The 22,094-nt window shown below is 47.7% G+C and overlaps 2 protein-coding genes across 4 annotated transcripts in view; both read right to left on the reverse strand.

Annotated features, from left to right (window-relative positions):
• Nucleotides 1-22,094, reverse strand: part of AGBL4 (AGBL carboxypeptidase 4) — a 1,261,847-nt gene that overhangs the window by 193,053 nt on the left and 1,046,700 nt on the right. The gene's annotated exons all lie outside the window — the stretch shown is intronic.
• The window catches only part of BEND5 (BEN domain containing 5), a 46,903-nt gene continuing 35,813 nt past the window's right edge, over nt 11,005-22,094 (reverse strand). For all 3 annotated transcript variants that reach the window (XM_068537957.1, XM_068537958.1, XM_068537959.1), the window contains 2 exons: nt 19,569-19,782; nt 11,005-11,162 (listed from right to left, as the gene is read on the reverse strand). In XM_068537957.1, coding sequence (XP_068394058.1) covers nt 11,005-11,162; nt 19,569-19,782 — 372 coding nt within the window. The remainder of the gene's footprint in view (nt 11,163-19,568; nt 19,783-22,094) is intronic.

Raw genomic sequence — 22,094 nt, forward strand, 5'->3', positions numbered from 1 at the left:
ACCCCACTCCCGTTACCCTCCCAGGCGAAACGTATGGAACCTTCTCGCTTTCTGCTTTTTTCTTTGGATGTCTTGTTTGTTTGTTTGTTTTAAATAGTTAAAACATTACAGAAGCCTCTTTTGCACTCTTCCCCATCCCCCAACCCTGATAAGCTGGGCTGTATCCTTCCTGCCCAAGTTTTCAGACTGCGCCTGCACACCTGTCTGTCCATAAAAAACCTATAGTGTCCTTTCGCGTGTTTTAGGACTTTATGTACATAGTCTCAAACTCTAAGCTTCATTCCACCACTTGCTTTTAGGACTGCACACTATGCTTTTGGGATTTATTTATGTGATACATGGAGATCTGGTTCATTTTTTGCTGTATGGTATTTCACTGTACGAAGAAAGTCAACATACGTGTGTGTGTGTGGTGTGCGTGTGTGTATGCACGTGCACGCAATGTGTATAACTATCCTGTTGTCGGACGTTTGCTTCCACACCTTCTAACATCCTGTGTTGCTTTACAAGGAAACCTTGCACATGTAGGTGAACCTTGAACACGGCTAGACTCCAACCGGGGAGGAGGGACCCTCCTCTTTGTCACACAGTGCAGGGTCTGGCACCCTGCTGGCTCTGTCAGTGCTGATTACTAGAAGGCACTGAGGTTGTGATGAAAGAACAGTGGACTTGGTCTCAGAAGGACCTGGATTTGAATCTTGACCCTCTTACTTATTCGCTGTGTGACCCTGTGCAAAAATTCTAACCTTTCTGAGCTGCAGTGTCCTTACCAGGAGAAATAAAGACAGTAACACCAACTCCCAAATATTCTTGTTGTGATGATTAAATATATGAAGTCTTCAGTGTGGATCCTGACATACAGGAGGGGCTCAAGAAAGCTAATGGAAAGATCCCTGATCCCGGGCAGACGAAAGGGCATGGGAGAGGCATCAGCAGGTTCCCGTCAGCTTCCCTTCTCACCCTGAAAAAGGAAGTCTAGGTCAAACGCTCAATTTTAAAAGCAAAAGAAAAAAGAAAAGAATGAAAGAGCAAGAGAAAGAAAGACAACAAGCCACCTTAGAATCATAATTTGAAACCCAGGGAGCTACCTCCAAATCTGGCTGGGTTTCTACTCCATCTGTGCCTTTGATTGGCTGACACTGGAAATCTGGGGAGGGTGTCTTCGGTCTTGGACCAGGTTCCCTGAAGGGCAGCCCCACCCTGCAGAGGCCACCTGCACTCCTGGGCCCTGTGGAAGGCAGCACCAGGCTGGGTTACAAAGGGTTAAATCTCTTCCTCCCCCCCTCAAAGAGACTGGAGCCAATGAGGCTTTCTGCTTAAATGGCCTATAACCATCTCCCAAAGCTCCTTAGCTCAGAAAGTGTACAAGTCAGCAAAATGAAAATAATTTAAAGAGCCATTGGGAAGAAGAACTCCAGCCTCCCTGCTGCCCCCGCTGATAGCCTCTCAGTAGTGACTTGCGCTTTTCACATTCAGGGCCAGGGGCTTCCCCCCAGTTTCAGGAGAGGATGTATCCCAGGCTGAGATCTGCTGCCTCACAGGAGGGAGAGGCGGTGGGGGGGGGGCGGTGGGCAGGAGGACTACGGAGATCTACCTCCGCACCTGGAGCGCTTCGTGGTTTCCAAGCCCTGCCCTGGCCATGACGCTGCTGCCAGGCCATGGCGGCTTCAGAGGCTGGTGGCGCGGGGACCGTCACGCATGTATGATAACCAAGGACACGGAGGCTCACAGACAGGAAGTGCCAGACCCGCCCTCAGCCCAGGCGAGTGGGATGCCCCTGGCTGAGTGTGCAGCCCTCCTTGCCTCTATCACTCTGAGAGGTAGGACAGTACCTGTTAATGAGCACCTACTATGTGCCTGCCATGTGCGCAGCACTTTATGCAACAGCCCTAAAATGTTGACGCTGTTATTCTTGTTCCATGGTTGATAAATCTGAGGACCCAGAGGTTGAGTAACTTGGCCAAGGTCATGCTACTGAAAAGCTGTGGAGGAAAGTTCAAACCCGCAGTCTCATTTCACACCCACACTGTTTCCACGGCACCAAGGAAGTGCTTAGGGAAGACCTGGCACAGAGACAAGTACAGCCCTGCAATCTGCCTCCCAGTCTCCTGACACGTTTCAACTCCCTGATCTGGGTCTGCCGCCCCTCCACGGGCTGAGTCCCCACAAGGGCCTGCGCAGAGTGAGTTCAGGGCATGGGAGCTGCATGAAGACCCAGCTGCCCTGGGCGCTCCCCATCTGGACGGCTGCAGGATGGTGCTCACAGCCTGGTTCCCACCTGGCAGTGGCAACACTTAAGGAGGAAGGAGAGTGGGCACCTGACCCTCACCATCTCTCACCTGGGTTATTCCAGAAACCTCCTTGACTTTTCTCTCTCCCTCCAAACCCGCCACCACACTGCTGCCAGCATGATCGTTCAGCAGCTGTCCTTGGTCCTCAGGGTCCAGCACCTCAGCCTGGGACCAAGGCCCTCCCAGGACCCTGCTCCTACCCACCTCTCCAGCCTCCTCCCCCAATACCAACTTCACCTCCACTCCTTGAAACACCTACCTGCTTCCACCTCTTGCCCCTTGTTCACAGGGACAGCAGACATTTACACAGTGCTATGTGTCAGGTACAGTTCTAAGTACTTTATAGAAATTAACTTAATGCTCATAGGAACTGACCCCTCCATTTTATGGAGGAGGGAACTGAAGCCCAAACCAATTAAATAACTTGCCCAAGGTTGCAGGGCTGGTAATCGGTAGATCCCGGGGTGAGACCCAGGCAGTGTGAGGTCAGATTCCTCAAATTTAACCTCTGCCAAATCCTTTCCTCCTTTCTTGACCTGGTGATGGTCTCTCCTGGGGGAACAAGACCAGGAAGGTCTCATGACACCCTCTGAAGGACTTTCTTCATCCCTCAAGTTCTTAAATCCCCAGGCAGAAAGAACTGCTTCGGTCCCTGGTTTCCCACACCTGTGGTCATCAGGGGCCAGGATTCTAGGGAATTTCATCAGCACTGGGCTCAGTGCTGGGCCCGGGGCTCAGATATGAACACACAGTGGCCCTGCCTTGGAGGGCTCACAGTGAGAAAGATGGACGCACAATGACAATATGGGCTGACAAGGCCAGCAGAGGGCATGCGAGGGTGCCACAGAGCAGGGGGAGGCGTCCCCACCCAGACCGTGGAGGGAGCACTGAAGACCTCCTGGAGGGAGGAGAAGGAGAAGGTCATGGAGCAGAGGTGGCCAGGAAGGTCCACACAGAAGAAACAGTTTGTGTCCACGAGCGATCTAAGGTCGCCCAAAGCACGGTCGTAAAGACGCCAGGCATTGGAGGCACTCAGGCTTCCGTGCCAGTCCCGGATCCTCCTGGTCATGGTGGTGCCATCTTGGGCCAGTTACTCAACCTCTTTCAGTCTGTTTCCTCATCTGTGAAATGCGGATGGTCATAGTATCTGCTTCACAGTGTTGTGTGAGAAATAAAATAATGACAGCGCCTAAAACACAGTAAGTGCTCAATAAATACTAGTTAAACAAATACTGTCCATATCTATATCTCCAGCACCTAGCACACAGTAGGGGCTCCGCAAAGGGGTACAGAGATGAATTTACACAGTCCTGCTCTCAGTTTGCTGACTGCCTCAGGGAAAGAGACAACTAGATAGACATTACAACACAATGCTCGGAGCGTTAAGATGCTGGGAAGGTTGGGACTGGCAGGGAAGGAAAGGAGGAGATCTGGAAAACTAGAGAAGGGAGGGAGTCCTTCTGGGAAGAGGTGGAAACAGTTCCTTAGAGGAAATATTTGAGCTGAGTCTTCAAGACGGGGGAGGATAGGTTTTCTATAGTTAACGACCCAGGCACGAATGAGCGCACATCTTGGAATAAAAGTGAGGCTCCAGGTAGACAGGACAGATTTAATGTCCCATACTTCTCACACTCCTTGGATACGTCCACACCCGTGGCAGGGGCCCTGGACAGGGCTTGCTACCCCATGCTGATCTCAGCTTCCGGGGCTCTCCACGTCTCCCCACCACACACTCAATCTGCCTCCCTGCTCTGCTTTTGCCTTTTTTCATGGCACTTATCACTTTCTACAGTTTTCTTATTTATTACATTTACCATTTATCTTCCTACCCATCTCATTCCACTCCCTCTAGAGTTTAAAGTCTTTGTCTTTACTAATATGTCTCAGGCATTTAGACTAGTGACTGACACCTAGTAGACACTCAGATGTTTGTGAAATGACTGAATGATTCCATAATTACTCATGGGGGAACTTCTGGATACAGATGTTGGTGAGGTTAGAATACTGAATCTCTCTCCCCATTAGCTACTGAAATGGAAACATGCCCAGGGTACCAGATTGGATATGGCCAAAACAGTGCATTCTGGAATGGTGGAAAGAACACAGGGTTTCGAACCACCCTTGAGGTGTGACTCCCTGTTGGACCCAACCAGCAATGCCTGTTGGAGTGGTGGGCACAGACTAGAGATATTCAACTCGTTGAAGATGAATGGGGAGGAGATGGACCGACAGACAAATCATCTCCTCATGGCCATTCTCGTCCTTCTGGCGTAAGCTCAAATGTTACATCTTAGAGGTCTTCCCTGATCACATCTAGATGGAGGAGTTACGAGAATAATCCAGCTCAGAGAAAGTAACTGGTAAAGAAAAGTGGGGTCTTTAGTGGAGGACCACACGGTTCTTTTCTTTTCACTGACCTAACCATTATTATTGATAACTTGGTGAAGATACAAAAGATCATATTTCTGTGCTATAAAACTGGGAGGAAGAATATAACATAGAATAAAATTCCATGAGGATCTCAAACATGCAAACATATGAATCGACAATTCACATAGGAAGAAGTTGAAAAAGTACTTTTGTAGAGAAAGCTAATTTGCCAACCTTCTTTAAAAATTCCAAACACTGGTGAAGTTGTGCAGAAATGGCACGTGCACCTACCTTGAGACCTGGCTTGACCTTTTTGAGGGCTAATATAACAAACATAGATATAACAGCAACATGGAAAAGACTATAAAAATGTTCTTGCCCTTTAATTAGCTCACTCCTGGGAATTTAAGACACAAACAACTATAAATGATCATGACAGCATTATCTCTAACAGCAAGAAACTAGAGACGATAAAATGTACAGTGAGGAGATAAGAAGGTAATCAGGACCCAGTGTCAGGAAGGGCATTGAAATGGCAGCTACACAAACCAGGCAGCAGAGGGGGAAATGTTTGCCATATGATGTTAAATGAACAAGGCAGGATCACGGGAGGCTGGCCAACTGCTGTGAACAAAGAGGTACTGCCCTGGACAGACAGGAGGGGCTCCCAGGAGTGAATGTGTTGTTGGGCTTGGTTCTTGGGATTATGGCTCGATTTCTTTTTTGGCTTTGGCTTTCCTCAAATTTTGTTTTGTATTTTAAACACAAATGGAAAAGAAGATCTCAACCAGCTGGAATGTTGGGCCGAAACCAATAAGATGAAATGGAACCTGGATGCATGCAAAATCCGGTATTTTGTTTAAGAAATACATTTAAGAACACACAATTGAGGTGAGGGGGGTATAAATAGCTGCTAAAGTGAATAAGGGAAGGAAAAAGGGAACAAAAAACAACCACATTTACTGCAGCCCGCAACTGGGATAGTGAGGGCTGTAGGTCTGGTACCGCGGGAGGTCAGTGTGGTTACATTAACAACTGCATAACGGACAAGGTGACTGGGGCTAGAAGATTTAGGAACTTGCCCAATTTCCTCTAGTCTAATAAATAATGAAGTCAGGATTTGAATTTGGTGTGAGTTCCTCTGTCATCAAAATCTATGCTCGTTCTCTTACAACACAGTGAACTAAAGGGATAAGTATTGTGTTAGCCAAAAAAGGGAGCAGGGCAGTATTTGGTGACCATAAACTCAATGTGAGACAGTTCTATCGCTAAAGATGCTAATTCAAGTTTAGGGCACTCTAAAAGAGATATGCCATCCAGGAGCAAGAGATGACAACCTGCTCTAGTTAGTACTGGTCAGACCCTACCTAGAGCAGTGTCCAGTCCTGAACCCTACCTTTTAGTGGCGCATCCATAAAAGAGCAAGCAGGATGGTCAGAGTTCTTTGGATTAGGGAACTAAGAGATATTGAATGCCTAGGTGCTTTACTCACATTATCTTGTATAGCTCTATATACAACCCTGTGAGATAGGTGTTATATTCCCACTTTTAAAATGAGAAAACTAAAGCCAAGACAGATTGAGAACTTCTTCAAGGTCACATACTAGTAAGTGGCAGTCAAGATTTGAACACAGGGCTGTCTAAATCCAGAGTCCTCACTCTTTCCTGCACTGCGTCTCCCATGTGAGAGATGGCAGAACAGAATTTGAGCTACTTATTAGTCTGTGAAGAGACATGATTGCCACCTTCAACTCTGCAAAGGGCTATAAGCAGAAGCATTTTGCATGACTTAGAGGAGAGAATTTGAGTGACCTCAGAAGTCTCAGGGAAGCAGATTTTTAGCTCAGCAGAAGAACTTCTCAGTGATGACAATAATTGGAGGGACTCTTGGGTAGGAAGATGAATTCTCCATGCCTGGAAGAATTCCAGCATGGTCTGGAGAGGCATTTGCTTTCAGTGGAGAGGAGAACTGAGTGGAGGACCTCGAACTTCACTTTTGACCCTTAGGTTTCATGAGCCTATGAAGCTGTTTGGCAGAAACTGATTAATCTCTTCAACAGAAGTGATGAAAAGACCTGTTGGTATGTCTATTTGCAGATGTAAAAGTAAAAACATGCCCAAGGTAAACACATTGGTCCAGAGAAAACTATATACAGAAAATGAAATGAATTCTGCTGGAAATGCTCACAGGTTAAGCTTTTATTTTGTGTAAACAAGAAACCAAACTCTGGAGAGATGTGCAGTCTCAGAAGTAATCAAAGAAAATGTAACGAGGTAATAATTTTCACCTGTTAGGTTGGCAAAATAATTAAAACACGGTCACGCCCATTATATGTATCAAGAATGATAAAAGTGGTACTCTTTTTGACCCAGGTAAAACGAGCCTAAGAAACTGATAGAAAATATAAAGGGGGAAAAAAAATACTGTGCACACAAAAATCTTCATAGATGTTTAATTTATAAACAACCAAAAAATTCAAGGAAGGGCACAGGGAAAACCTCATGAGCACTGCACGCTGTGGGATGAGCACAGGGTGTCTGGAGGGCCAAAGGCAGGTTTGAAGGCCAAGGTCACAGTGTAAGAGGTCAGAGCAGGTCAGAGACAGGATAGGCGCACACACAGGTGAGGACTGAGTGGGCGTGGGGAGAGGAGAGGAGAGAGGAAAACCACCTGTAACACTGGCGGCCATTTATCCACTCTCCCTGGGGCACTTTAATTACGTGCTGGACCCAAGAGTGCAGAGAGGGCTTCCGTGAGCTGGCAGCCCTGTGGGTCAGCCCCACAGCCGACCAGGTGGTTTACCCAACTGTAGCTTGATGTCCATTCACCGGGGGGGATGTTCAAATTGATGGCTATAAATTTCATGGAGCAACAGGGAAGTATGTTAAAAAGAAAGGGAAGGATGCAAACCTGATCATATGCTATGACCACAGGTATGTAAAATACACATTTACGCTCTTAAATGAAGGACTAGAAGAGATATATCACAATGCTTGCAGCTGTGCAATTTGGAACATTTCCCTTATTTTTCCAAAAACTTCTATAAAGTGGTTTTCATTTCTTTATAATTACCAAAAAGGTCACAATTTAGAAATGCATCTAAGAAACCCATGGGCACATAACAGTCACTAACAACACACTTTCCTCAGCTAGAAAAGAAAAACAAGCTACATCTTTCTGTTTGGTCTGGCAACAGAGAACTTGTGGCCGGGGCTTCTGTAAACAGGGCCCACACCTCATCGTTTCAGGATCTGCCAATTCAGGATTGACTGTCTTGTCCTCCACAACGCACTGGCCTGTCACAGAAAGCGAAAGAAAGAATCTAAGTGTAAAAGTGAGGGGAAAATCATTGGCACCTACACTGAAAGTCAACTTCTGCATCATGTCCAACTAAACAGCATTTGGTGAGCATGAAAGAGAAACTCTAAACAAGGTGTTAGGGCAGATCCTCAGCTACTTAAGAGGACATTTATTCTCAATTTCAAATATTGTCACGCACTTTAGAAGGAGCATGTCTTTTTACTTAGGAAACACTCTTGTCCCTTTGTTAAAACAGGACTTCTAATGCTGTCTACTAGACTGGTGTTATTCAAAACTGGCACTTGTGTTAAAACACATGCTCCCAGCTCTATCCCAGCCCTACCAAATCCAGCTCCCTAAACCAAAGCCCAGGAATCTGTATTTTAAGTACCTCAGCAAATTCTCAAGACTGGGCAAGTTTGGGAAACTCCCTACTACACAAAATGAACTTGAGTTTTGTGTATGTATTTTAATGTAATAAAACTGTGGATCCTCATAAACGGTACTATTATTCCCCATCGCTTCAAATGGCTTGAATTAATGAGACCGATTTCCATTGATTGATTACTTAAGTTGGGACTCTCCTAAATATGCCCTGAGATTACATGGCTAGATTCTCAGCCCAGACCATAATATTCCACTCAGCTTTCGAGGGAAGAGGTAAAAAGACAGATTTTGCACAGACCTGGATTCTGACCCAGCTCCACTGCTGACAACTCTGGGACCTTGGCCAAGAAGTTACTTAACTTTTTCTGAGCCCATTTCCTCATATGTATGGGTGTAAGAATGGTGGCCCTGCCCTCACATAACAGTCACAGGGCACCAGGTACACAACAGGTGCTCAAAAAGTCTCAGTCTAACTCGGGTGTAAAAACACCTGCCCCCTCCCCTGCCCCGATTCCCCATCAGAAACAGCTCTTACGTCCTTCCTTGTCACATCTACTTTTGATTTCATTCTGCCTTGCAAGCTAAGGACAGCTAACAAACATCTGCATGGCTCTTTGAGACTTACGGAGCTCTCTTCCCAGATATTACCTGGATTACTCTCCACAATAACCCTGACTTAGGGATCATTATCTCCACTTTAGAAGAAACGAGCTCCAGAATGGTCAAGTGACCTTCCCAGAAGCGGTAAGGTCACAATCAGATCCCACAGTCTTTCACAACCTGTTCTGTCCCTGATGTATGTGTCATACATTACGCAAAGCACTTTCACACGTCATAGCCTTTTTAAACAGGTATTTCGGTGACTATTTTCCTTTCCAACCTAAAAGCACCTATAAAGCAGGTATCATATCTTATTAGTCTTTGTAGGGAAATGGAGCCTCTGGGTGTTTGTTATCTTTGCCATGCTTAGGAAGGAAATGGGATGAGTTCAAATCATGTATACTTTTTCCCAGCCTCTCATGCATTCACACTACTCATGCCCAAGCTGCTCCCCTGCCATTAACACATCTTAATAACTAGAGTTTACTGAACACTACTAAGTGTCACAAACTTTACTTACCTAATGAATTAACTTTTGTTAAACATTTAGAAAAGTCCTGGCACATATTAAGTATCTGTTATTGTTGTTATTATTATTTAATTATCCACATAGCCTGTGAGGTATGCATTATTTTCCTCATTGTACTGGTAAGGACTCTGAGAAGTTAAGTGACTGGTCCAAGATCACACCGCTAGTCTCTGGAGAACTGGGAAAATACCATAAAAGGAAGTTCGTACCTATACATCCTATTAGCAAGCATATTTCAGATTACAAAGAATTATTTTATGTACTAAAATGAAATTCCTCAAAGAGGTAGCCACCTCCACTACTCACCCTAGTGACCCTGAGCTTTCGCTAATAGACCACCAGTAATCTAATGGTTTGGTGGATAAACCATTAGAGAAACCAGAGGCCAAAGTTTTCCAACCAATGCCTAAAAGCCAATAACCAGAAGTGAAGAAAATAATGACTACCAACATTTACTGAGCACTTATATATAGTGCTCTATAACTTACAGCAACTCTGCAACGTTGCAACTCTGCAAAGTAGATATTATCTCCTTTTTACGGAACAGAAGATTGAAACTCAAGAGGTTACGCTAAGCCCAAAGCAAGCAGTGGAGCCAGGTTTAGAACCCGAACTCCTCAGCCCCAAACCCTTGCCATTTCCAACATACTATGCTGACTTCATAGACATTACAGAAAGGAAAGTGTTAATCAGCAGGAAGATCAAATGTGGTTTGCTTGATTGGGCACCAGGCACTTTAGAGACGCAGCTACTGAACGAGATAAAAATTATGCAACTTGAAAGATCATTTGAGATACAAGATAGGATGAACGAACCGACACCAGGTGACGTTGCCCCTGACTTTCTGAAGGTAACCCTGAACCACATCTAACATTACCACCCCCGACACTCCTTTACAAAGATTGACTCAAATTATCAGGAAAGCTGAATCTCAGATCACCTTGAGTGACAGGTCCTAGATCTGTCCTTTGAGGTAAGAGAAAGTAATCTGCTTCGAGACAGCCCTTCAGATCTGTAGACAGTAACCACATCCCTTATGAATTTTCTCTCCTTCAGCCTGCATGTTCTGCCCCTCAAAGGACACTCGTCACCTCCACTGTACACTTAATATCCATCCTCAAATAAATGAGGCTAATGATTGTCTACAGCAAAGGATTAATGAAGCTTTATTCTAGAACAAAACAGAGGAACAAAGATAGAAGTCCTTGAATGGTAAAAAATATCAGCTCAAATTCTTGGCCAAGTGATAGGCAACTCAGAGACACTTTATCCCCCTCCGAAAAGACAGCATTTTCACCATCCCCAGAACAACACTGGCGCCAGGTTGCTGCCTGAGTCTCAGCAAATCCATCTGCCTTCTTTGGAGTGGGAAGTCCAAGTTCAGAACAAGGCGCTGACCTCAGAAACCTACTGGCTCCCCGCCCACACACCACCATGCATGGTGGGGTCTGATCTGGACACCACCATCGCCCGCAAATCACACGCCACACAAGGAAAACGAGAAGGCTTTATGAAAAATCCAAAGTTTATTGCAAATTATATTTTGCTTCCCTTCGTTCTTCATTTTTACAGGATTTATTGATATCCATGATTTTTTCACAGATGTACTTGTTGACTTTGGAGAGTCTCTGTGCAATTTCAGTTTCATCCACAGTTTCTTGTGCTATTCTGTCGTACAAACACTCTAGACAGGGAAAAGAAACAAGAAGGCCAAGGATTAATGGTACATTCGAGTGCATATCTTTAAAGGGGGAGAAAGGAAAATGTGCCTCCTGACATACTTCCAAAGTACCAATTCACGTATCTGGCATGGCTGTATTTTAAAATTTTCAACACAAAGTAGATATACACTGTAAATTTATACTTTAAAAATAATGATACAACACCCACGTGTCCACTCCCCTGCTTAACAGGACACCATTACTGGTCCCTCTGAAGCCCCTAAATGCCCTTCCCCAATACCATCCTCTCCTTGTCCTCACCAGAGGTAACCACTCTCCTCAATTTGTGCTTTTCTTTTCGTGTTAACACATATGCATACATCCTTAAATAACATGTTGTCTACTTTTCCCATTTTTAACTTTTTGCAAGTGCATCCATACTCTGTATATCCATCTGACTTTTTTTTTTCATTCAACATTCCAGTTTTGAGAGTCACCCACGCTGAAGTGTACGTATAGCTGCAGGTCATTCACTTTCACTGATGAGTAGTGTTCTACCGTGTGACTAGTCCGCAATCGGCTGACCCACTTTATTGTCCATGGATGCTTGGATGGTTTCCCATGTTCTGCAGTTACAGGCACCCTGAGCCGTGTCTCTTGGGGCAAACATGCAGGAAATGCTCAGTATGGGCCTAGGCTGGAACTGCCCAGTGTTAGGGTGTGTGCATACTACACTTTACTAGGTGATACCTGGGAAACTGTTTTCCACAATGGTTGTGCCGCCTGGCACCCCTAACAGCAGTGTGTGCAAGGACTGCCTGCCCCATATCTCCAACAGCACTCCATGTCAGATTATTAAGGTTCTGACAACCTGGCGGGCGTGAAGTGGTACCTCACTGAGGTGATTACTAATGAGGCTGAGGATGGCCACTTTTACTGACTCTGCCATTTGCTGTGAGGAAGCAGGGAGTGAGCCTCAGACAGGACGTGACTGAAGCTGGGCTTTGGCCTACTTCCTAGCATGGGGACCTGAGGCGAATCATTGCCCTAGATTCCTCACCTCACAAACAAGGATAACAAACCACACATGATCTTTTTTCAGCCTGCCATGAGGGATGTGAAACAAACATTTTGCAAGCCTTCCTCAAACTGTAAGGAGCACTGCACCTGTATGAGGTTACTACAGTTATGTTATGTATATGCCACTGTTTGTTCCCAGGGCCTAGCACAGCGCCTGGCACAGGGGCAAGATTAAGTAAGTGTATGTTGAATGAATGAATAAATGAATGAATGCTTTGCTTGGGAAACCTGAGGGGACATGATAATTGTGGACATAAGGGGACTAGGGGTGTGGGTGGGGAATGCACCACTGGGGTATGTAATCGTGGGCAAGATTTTTAACTTGGTTGAACCTGAGCCTCCTGACCTATAAAACAGGAGTGACAGCCCAGTCTTGAGGAACTGCCATGCAGGATAAACAAAGTCTTGTCTACCAGGCCAGTGCACAGCAGGCAATCCTGTTAGTGATGCAGAACATCGGCACTAGGAGGGACCATAGAGACTAACTTGTGCTGACCCCTCCACTCACACGGGACATGGCTGAGGCCTGCAGAGAGGAGGTAAGTACAGGCACGATCCCCTGCGGCCTCCGCTCTGAGCCCTTCCTGGGCACGTGGCCAGCCTGCCTACTGCTGCCGTCCAGGCTGCAGGGGCATGTGCTATAGGCCTTCTTTCTTTGGGGCACCATCTCCTCCCTGCGGATCAGGGTTTGCACAGAGAAGCCTTTGAAAGCTTTTAGTTGACCTTCACTACTTCCCGGCTGCTTCCAACCTGACTAATCCGTACTTTGTCTTGTGTTGGCCTTTCCACAGGGAATGAGATGAGAAGGTTCTACCTCTGCTGACGCCACCTGCATTTCCCGACCCACTCCAGGCTATCCCACAAATCAGTCTTTGCTCATCTCCTGCCAGATTACCGATTACCCTGGTCTCATCCTTCACCTGCCTAAACCCCACCCATTCTTCCAGATTCAACCTGCTTGGAACCTACCAGGTTGAGTCGGGAGACCCCATTCTGCCTATACCCTCAGTGCTTCCATACTCGCCTGGGTTTTTCTCTATCAAAGCCCTGATCACAATCTCATAGAACTGTGACCACACTGTCTCACCTACAGACCCAAACACGGGGTTCCCTCCCCAGCCCAGGGCCAGGGGGAAGCCGACACTCGCAGTGACGTTGCTGGAAGCTCAACCAAATGAGGAAGACACCCCGTGCAGAGGACTGTTTCCAAGTTCAGGGGTTTGAATCTGGCTCTAACCCTAGTTGCTGTGCCACCTCGAGTGGGAACCTCTCTGGGTCTCAGTCTTACTCTCTGAAAGCAGGATGTCAAATCCAATCATCTAAGAAGATTCTTCCAGCTCTAGGTACCTAGTTCTCTGGAAGGTAATAGGGTGGGTAAAGAGGCAAAGGAGAGAGAAGGGGGCAGGGGAGTGGGTGTGATGGCCCTGAGAGGCCCCGGCATGAGCTGGAGAGAAGGCAGGAAGAGCAAGGGACAGATGGAGGAAGGTTTTCAGAGGCGCCCACAGAATCCCAATCATTCTCGTTTCCTGAGGGTAAGAGCACTGAACGGTCCCTGAGGTTGATTAAAAGGCTTTCGTTAGACTCCAGATATTAATCACCTGCAGCTGCCAGGAATGTCTCCCTCTGCAAGGGAGCATTTGAGATTACTGCTTAATTAACAAGGTTTATAACAGCGCTAATGGGTCCTATTTAAAAAGTTATAAAAATTAACCAGAACTCAACGCTGTGGCTCATTTGAAAACTCAGACACCCTGCAAAAGGTCATTTGACCTTAATAAGGTTTAACTGTCATTCTGGAGCTTGTCATTAAAGCGAGACTCTCCTCCAGCCCTCCTGCTGTCATCCTTCTAAAGCAGGGTCAGCGTTCACCACGTCCCTCTGCTACACGGTAAGGAGTGCCTTTAAAACCAAAGAGAGAAGACCCTCACCAACCCTGTGAGCACCAAGGCTTTTGTCGTTTTGATATGGCAAATGCGAGTAAATGTGGTAAAATCATACAAAATAAATACAAACAATCTCAATCCAGCAGACAGCTTGCATGGGAAGAACCAGTCAAACGCAATCTGGAAGAGCTCAAATAATTAGCCTAAAAATGGGGAGTGTATGGTGGGATGGGAGACAGGCTTCAAACCTGCCTAGCTGTAGTAAAGAAAAAACAAATCAACACTGTATTTTGGTAAGACAAGAAAGCCCTGGAGACAATGGGAAGCCTGAAAGCCCAGTTCAGCTCAGCTCTGATCTAACGCGTTGTATGACCTTGGGCAAGTCGATTTCCTTCTCACTCACAGGCATGGCAAGTAGTTATGGGCTCTAAAGGGTTGCTTGACCCGGCACCTGGGAGGCAAAGATACAGCAAGAAGAGAACAGAGGTAGGCACGGGGTGCTCTGGGACATACAACAGAAGGATCCCCCCATGCTGAGAGGTCAGGGAAGGCTTCCTGAAGGACGGTTCTCCTAAGCACACCTGGGTGGTGAGTAGCAGCTAGCCTGGCAGAGCAGCACGCGTGTCGGGTGGGCAGTCTGATCTATGTTCCAGGTGCCAGGAATAGCATTTACAAATTCCCTAACGTGAGAGGGGACAAGGCTTGTTGGAATACAGCAGTCCATTATGGTAAGAACTTAGTGAACAAGGGGAATATTGCTGAAAAGTAAGCTGGAGCTAGAGCCAGGGGCCAGATTATGAAGGCGCTTTTACGACACGTTAAGAAGCTTACCCTTTAATAATGGGCACCAGGGACTGGCTGTGACGGGGTGGTGGTAACAGGATCACACTGGGTTTCTGAAAGATCACTCTGGTTACAAATGGAGAGAGGAGTCTGGCAGTGCTGGAGTAAGGCAGGGGAGAAGTGAGGTGGCCTGGACTACGTGAGGTGCGATGGGTATGGAGACAAGTGGACGGTTTAAAAGGTATTTGGGGGCAGAACAGATGGAGAGCGGGCACGTGGAAGAGTCAGGAATGAGGCCTCTCTGGGTCCCTGGCAGGGGGTGTCATTTATCAAGACAGGGAACACAGAGGGGCAGAGGCTTTGGGGAGAAGGAAAAGGAGAGAGCAGTGAGTGGTGCAGATGTGCCAGTGTCACGTGGACATCCAGGAGGAGATGACCAGTGGGCACCTGGATGTATGGATCAGGAATGTGGAAGTGTGAACTGAGGTCAAATACACATTTGGGAATCAGTCACTGATTCAACGAATATTTATTGAACACTGACTATATGCTGGCCCTGAGCAAGATGCTCATAAAGCTGATGTTCTAATGGAGGTGGGGAAAAAGACAATCATCAAGCAAAGAAACAAGTAAATAAGAAATGCTCTGCGGAGACTTTAGGGAGGGTGACGTGATAGAGAGCAATGGAAAGGCTACTTCATCAGCCCGGGCCGTCGGGGAAGGCCTCTCCGAATGACAAGGAGGCAGGATGTGCAGACCAGAGGAAGGGCACTGCTGGCAGTGGGAACAGGAAGGGGCTGGGAGAAGGCCTCAGTGGTCAGAGCACAGTGGAAACGGGAAGTGTGGTGTGAGATGAGGCCGGGGGAGTCACCAGAGGCCAGATCACCAGGCAGCAGCCAAGATGAGGAGTGTGGATTTCAACCCAGGGCCGCGAGCATGCCGAGGGCAATGGCGACAATGGGGAGTGAGAGCAGCGGAGGGCAGCTCTGCAGAGTGAGAGAGAAGAGGGCTGGAGACAGAGGCGAGGGCAGCGGGAGGGGAGCCCACAGGGGGGATGAGAAGCCACAGCCAGGAGGAGACCTGAGCCTGCAGGAGGGTTTCTCAGTAAAGGAGGAGGGATCAGGTCAAACGGCTGGGGAGGAGGTGGAGCCATGCCCTGGATGAGCAAAAGGAGGAGCCACGGGGAAGCCTGGCAAGGACAGAGTAAGTAGAGGGCTGGGAGCCGATGCCAGATGGCAGGGGCATTACCGGTGCACATGGGCACTGAATGCAGACACCTCTTTCAGGAAACCTGGATGTGAAAAGGAACAGAGAGACATGGCGGCAGCTGGGTGATGGAAGTGACGTCTAGGGAGTGTTTTGTTTGCTTCTGTAAGAAATGAGTGATCAAAGTATATTTAAATGGTGCTGGGAAGGACCCAGTTGAGTGGGAGGAACAAGGTGCTTAGGAAGGCAGGTGGGCTGCAATCCAGTTGGAGGGAATGGCCAGTCCCAAATAAGAGAAGGAAACAAGAGGCAGAAGAACTGGGGGATCCAGTGAAGTTTGTAGATAGGGTGGTTCAAAGCTGTGGGATTTCTTTTTCTTTTCTCTGTGAAGGAAGAGACATGGTCATCGTTTGAAAAAGAGAGAGGTGTGGCCTATCATGTTCAGGAAGAGTAGAGAAGGTTTAAAAAGGGCTTAGAAAATGGAGGAGTGGATCAGTGAGGGAAACTTGGAGGGTCTGCCCTATGGGTCTGAAGACAGTGAGCCTGTAATAGCCCCAAGCCACACAGCTGAGCTATTTTCTTCCAGATTGTTCCTTAGTATTGGGGACCAGATTAGCTGCAAATGACATCATCTGAATGGGGTCCAAAGAACACACAAATGTCTACAGGTCCACTGGGCAACCAGGACAAGGACTGAATCCTGCCTTTACACATGGACACACCAAGCACCTACCCGGTACGGGCACTGCGCTGGGCCTGGGGAAACAAAAATAAACAGAATAGAACCAGGGTGAGCTTAAAGTTAAAGCAAAGCAGAGTTGGGGCTCAACCCCAGGCTTTCGATACCTGGTTCCAATTTCTACTCTCCATCACCCTGCACTGGGAGCAGACAGGAGGGGGCCTGCAAGCTGCAAAGCACTGAACAATCGTGAGCTTCAATGATGTGACCATCGTGAGGTCATGTCGGCTCCGTGGGGGCAGCTCACTTGTCAACAAACAAAGAATGGAAACTTCTTTTCACACCTCAAACGTAACTATTACAAGCTATAATCCAAGCAGCCCTCTTAACTGTCTTAAGAGGTGAGCGTTCAGCTGAAGACACTGCGACATGGAAGGAAAGTAGTTCACAAGAAACAGTGTGAAGAGTCAGTCAGGGGATCAGCTTGCAGGTCTCAGTGTGGCATCTGTTCAGCCCTCGGTGACTGAGCTCCTACTGTGTGCCAGGACCTGTGCGAGAGGCAAGGAGGACGTGGAGGTGAGCCCGACACAGTCAGACCAGTGCCTGAGGCAGACGCACAGTAGATGATTTTATACCACGGTGTGACAACGGTAGGGCAGCCGGTCACTGGAAGGCACCTGGGACCTGCTGAGTCACAGTCCAACAAGTGTAACAGAATTAGAGGTCAGCCACGTCTCAGGTAGGCAGGGCTGTGTCCCCAGGAAGGACGCCTTCTCAGGGCGACCTCCCAAATTAGGCTCCACCTTTCCAGACAGTGGGCAGACTAAAGGTTACCTCCGCTTGTCTAAAAATAAGTGTCTGCCTAAATCAGGTAATCGTGAATCGGCCAGCAACGGGGGCAGCTGTGCTACGGAACAAGCCCCAGACCAGAGTCAGCGGGGGTGGGTTTAAATCCAGGCTCTGAAACCCTGTAGCTGTGACTTCTGGCTGGTCACCTAATCTCTCTGTGTCCTTACACCTCGACCTCCAAAATACACCCTAAACCTGGCCATTTTTCTCCATTTCCACTGCTCTAACCTCAGTCCATGGCACCATCATCCCTCCCCGAGACCACTGCATCAGCCTCCCAACTGACCTCCCATTTGGTCACTCCCACTGAAGACCTCCCTTACCTTTCTCCTGCAAGTAGGGTAAATCCAAGCCGCTTACTGTGGCCTTCATGGCCCTAAAAGACCGCCTCTCGCCCACCGGCCTGATCTCAGTGTTCCTCCCTCATGACTCTGCAGCGCCCCGGGGCTGCTTCACCCCTTGAGCGTGCAGGCCTTTGAACCCGCTCTCTTCTGCCTGCTTCACCACCCCGCAGACCTGCACAGGGCTGACCTCTCCATCCAGTTCCCAGCTTGAGTGCACCGCTTCAGGCAGGTCTTCTCCACCCACCCCAGCCAACACAGCTACCGTATCACTCGATGAGGCTTCATGGCCTTTCATCAGTACCTGAAATGATCTGATTTGTTCCCGGACATACTTGCTGTCTGCCCCAGAACCTGGCACATGGCCTGTTCAAAATGTACATGCTGACTGAGTCTTACTTTCTTCATCAAAACATGGCAGTTGGACACTTAGAGACTAGTGGTTAGGAGCACAGCTTCTGGAGCCAGCCCTCCTGCCTCGGACTCCCGGCTCTACCCCTAAAGCTGTGCGATCTGGGCAAGTTACTTAACATCTCTGTGTCCAGTTTCTGCAACTAAAACAGGGATAATATTGGCAGCCAACAGAAGGAGTGTTATGTGTTATGAAGATTAAATGAGTTAACATATGTAAAAGAATTTTTAACACAGAATCATAAAAAAAACAGAACCTGAAACGTAGTAAGCGCTCAGAATAATTAGCAATTACTATATTCTCTCTGCTCCCATGTACTTTCCTGCCTGTGTCTATAATCTGTATTATCTGTACCGCAACTAGCTGTTCTTGTGTTCGCCTTCCCCGTGTGACTGTGAGCACCCTGCAGATGGAGACTGTGTCGTATCCCCCTTTGTGTCCTCCATACCCAGTAGAGAGCCTGGCAAAGAATAAGAGCTTCGTGAATGGATGGAGAGTGGGTGGGAGAGATAGAGGAAAGAAAGAAGGAAGAGGGAAGAGAGGGGAGGAAGGAAGAAAGGAAGGCAGGAGGGAAGGAAAATCAGAGTCCGGGCCAGTGCCCTATCTTTACAAACGACTCCCTGTCTCTCTGCCTTCCCTCCAACCCCTCCCAAACCCCAGAAAAGCTGAATCCAGTGACCCTCAGCTGGTCTTCACCTCACTAAGTGCTCCAGGCATGATGCTAGGACCCCCCAGAACTGGTCCCCTAGCCTCCACCTTCAGGCTCTCTACACAGCAGCGCTCCTTTCCCAACCCGACGCCTTTGTTCCAGATGCTTCTGCCTCCCGAGTACCTCTCTTTACACATCTGCGTCTCCATGTCTGATGGATCCTTCAAGGCCCAATCCAGTGACCCCCCTTCCCAGGAACCCTTCCCTGATTTTCTGGCTAGGGGTTTCCTCCCCTCCTGAGAACCCCGCTCTGTCCCTCTCGCATGCTAGCTCCTTGAACTGTGCTTGTGTCCACAGCTCTTTTGCCTTGTTAAATGTGAGCTCTTCTGGGACCAGGTCCATATCTGCTCCTGTGTCCCCGTGCCCAGCCCGGGGCCTGGCATGGAGAAGCTTCAGCGGGTGTCTGTTGAACTGAAATGTGCCCGATACATTCCTGACAGAGTAAAGGGCGGTGTCTCAGCCACTGCGTTTCCAGGGCGGGACCCACCTCTGACGATGCTTAGTTTGTGAGGCGAGAGGGGTGGCTTAGGGACCGCATCTTTCTTTTTTTTTGTGGCAACTCCTGTGACGCTTCTGTTCTTCAGAACGTCTGTTCCCCAAATCATGACTGCCAAGTTCTTTGTGTACTTGGAATCTCCTTGGGTTACTTGTAGCTGGTGCCATTTCTCCTCATCAACCCAAATCCCGCTTCCCAGATGGACCTGAAAGGGATAAGAACACAAGCAAGCACCTGTTTAGTCAGACAGGATGGTAGCTGGAAATTTTTCTTGTCCTTTAAAAGACACTGCTGCACAACTGCAAGGGATTTGTTCCGTAAATACTAATTAACTTTCTTTAAGGGAAATAATCATTTACTGAATACCTGTAACGTGCCAGGCCTTATTCTACTGCTTTATATCCACTATCTCGAAATCTTCACAGCAACCCTGGAAGGAAGGCGTTGGGACACTCTTTTCATTTCAGGTGGAAAAACCAGGTTGAGAAAGGTACAGCTGCTTGCTGAAAGTCACTCAACTCTGAACTTGCAGAGTGGATTTATTTCATCTGGGCGGGGCCTCGTTGTCAGGATGGTTTAAAGCTTGCTAGGTAATTCCTAGGTGTGACAACCACAGCAGGTGGAGTGAGGAGGGAAACCGTCCAGGCTCTGCCACTAACGGAGTGTGTCTGTGCAAGCCCTTTCTGTCTCTGGCTTCAGTTTCCCATGAACTGAACTGGGAGAGTTGGATTTCAGCTAAATTCCTTCTGGCTGAGAACACCTATGATTTTAACAAATTAAGCACCACCACTGTGTCTCTGCTCTGATTCTGACGGCACACAGAACAAAACACAATCTTATGCTCTCTATAAGGGAAGCACTCAGAAAGTTTCAGTGCAGAGTCATTAAATGCAGAAGTCCCAGAATGATCTAGCAATGAGGTTTGAGAAGTTTGTTTTTTTTTTTTTTCCTTTCTGGCTCTTTTAACAACTTGAAGACCATTTGCTAACATTAATCATTAAAAAAATTAAATTTTGACTTTGACATGGCTATTTATGCTGTGTTTCTGCTGAGTCTACGGAGGGTGGAAATGGCCTCTGTGGGGATGGAGGAGAGGAAGCCACTGATGAGTTAAACTTTCTGAGGGGAATGGAAAGTCCCTGCCAAGGTCCCTGTCTTCAGAAAGACTGTAGGTCATCGACCTCGCACGGTCAGGAGGCGTCTCAGGAGAGTCTGGTCTGAGAGACGGCACGCACACCCAGACTGACGGCAGACCAGCAGGACCCACAGTTCAGAGATGTTTGGAGAGCCTTCTACTGAAGGTTGGCTTGGAAAGCAAGATGGGCACGCACAGATGGGCAGACAGGTCAGCCAGTGACACTAACACAGCCCACCCACGAATGTCAGCAAGTAACCAATCTACCTGCCATATCTAACTTCACTTCCTTTTGCTCAAAAGATCATTCAGACCTCTGCAGGCACGATATCAGTTAACCAGATCCACCTGGCCTTCCTGTGTCACAAAATTTGGTGCTGCAAATCTGTTCATACGACTCAGGAAGATAAGTAACCCTGGAGTGAGATGTGCTGCCTGGGGCTGCCTGGGCAACAGAGACCCAAGGTCAAGTCTGGCCTTTTCTCTGCAGTCTGAACTGCAGGTGGGCAGTCTGTGTGCCAGATCAGGCATACTGGGGACAAGTTCCCTGCTGCTCCCTGCTGGACCCCAAGTCACCTCTCTGGGTGACTCTCTGGGGCTACCCACGCAAGCTTCCTGAGATAGGGGAAAACAAGGGATGTGAGTTACGTTAAATGCAGAATCAGAAAGCCTTGGAGATGGAGGACAACTTCAGTTTTCCAAAGATCTCTGCTCTTTTCTATCCTGAGCCTTGCTTTCCTACAACCTTTTAATTTACTGTTCTTAAAAGAGAGATGGCAGTTATCTTAGCCAATGTTCTACAAGAGACAGGGGACACTAATATTTTTTCAGTACCTGTAGTGAACTAGGTATGGTACTCTCAATTTAGTTAATCCTCATACTGACCTTAAGAGATGGAAATAGGTAGAAATAATTATTCCTACTTTACAGACAGGAACAGAGATTCAGAAGGACTCATTAGTTTTCCTAAGACATACTATCAGTAACGTTCTGGAATCAAATCCTATGACCCTGCAGCCCATGCTCTCCCGGCCTTCCTGCTGCCACCAGTGTCACGGTGGCGCTCATGGGGGTGGAAACAAAGCAGATCAGTATTCAGATGGCTTTCCTCTTGAGTCTTCCTCTCCACCTGCCCGGCCACTGCCCTGGCCAGCGCCCACTGCAGTTCACAATGCAGTCAGGGAAACCTGGAGAAAAGCCACGGGCTGGCCTTCCTGCCTCCAGCCCCTGCCCGCTCCAACCCACGCTGTAAACACTGCCAGATTAATTACCTAAAACATAGCTTTCCTTCTTTGACTAGATGACTTCCGCAGTCTTTCAACTCTTTGTTTTTATGTTAACCCTCTGGAATCTTGAATGGCTCCCTGTTTCCTGTCACCTCA

This window comes from Eschrichtius robustus, chromosome 3 (genome assembly GCF_028021215.1).
Source record: "Eschrichtius robustus isolate mEscRob2 chromosome 3, mEscRob2.pri, whole genome shotgun sequence".
In the NCBI taxonomy this organism is placed as follows: Eukaryota; Metazoa; Chordata; class Mammalia; order Artiodactyla; family Eschrichtiidae; genus Eschrichtius; species Eschrichtius robustus.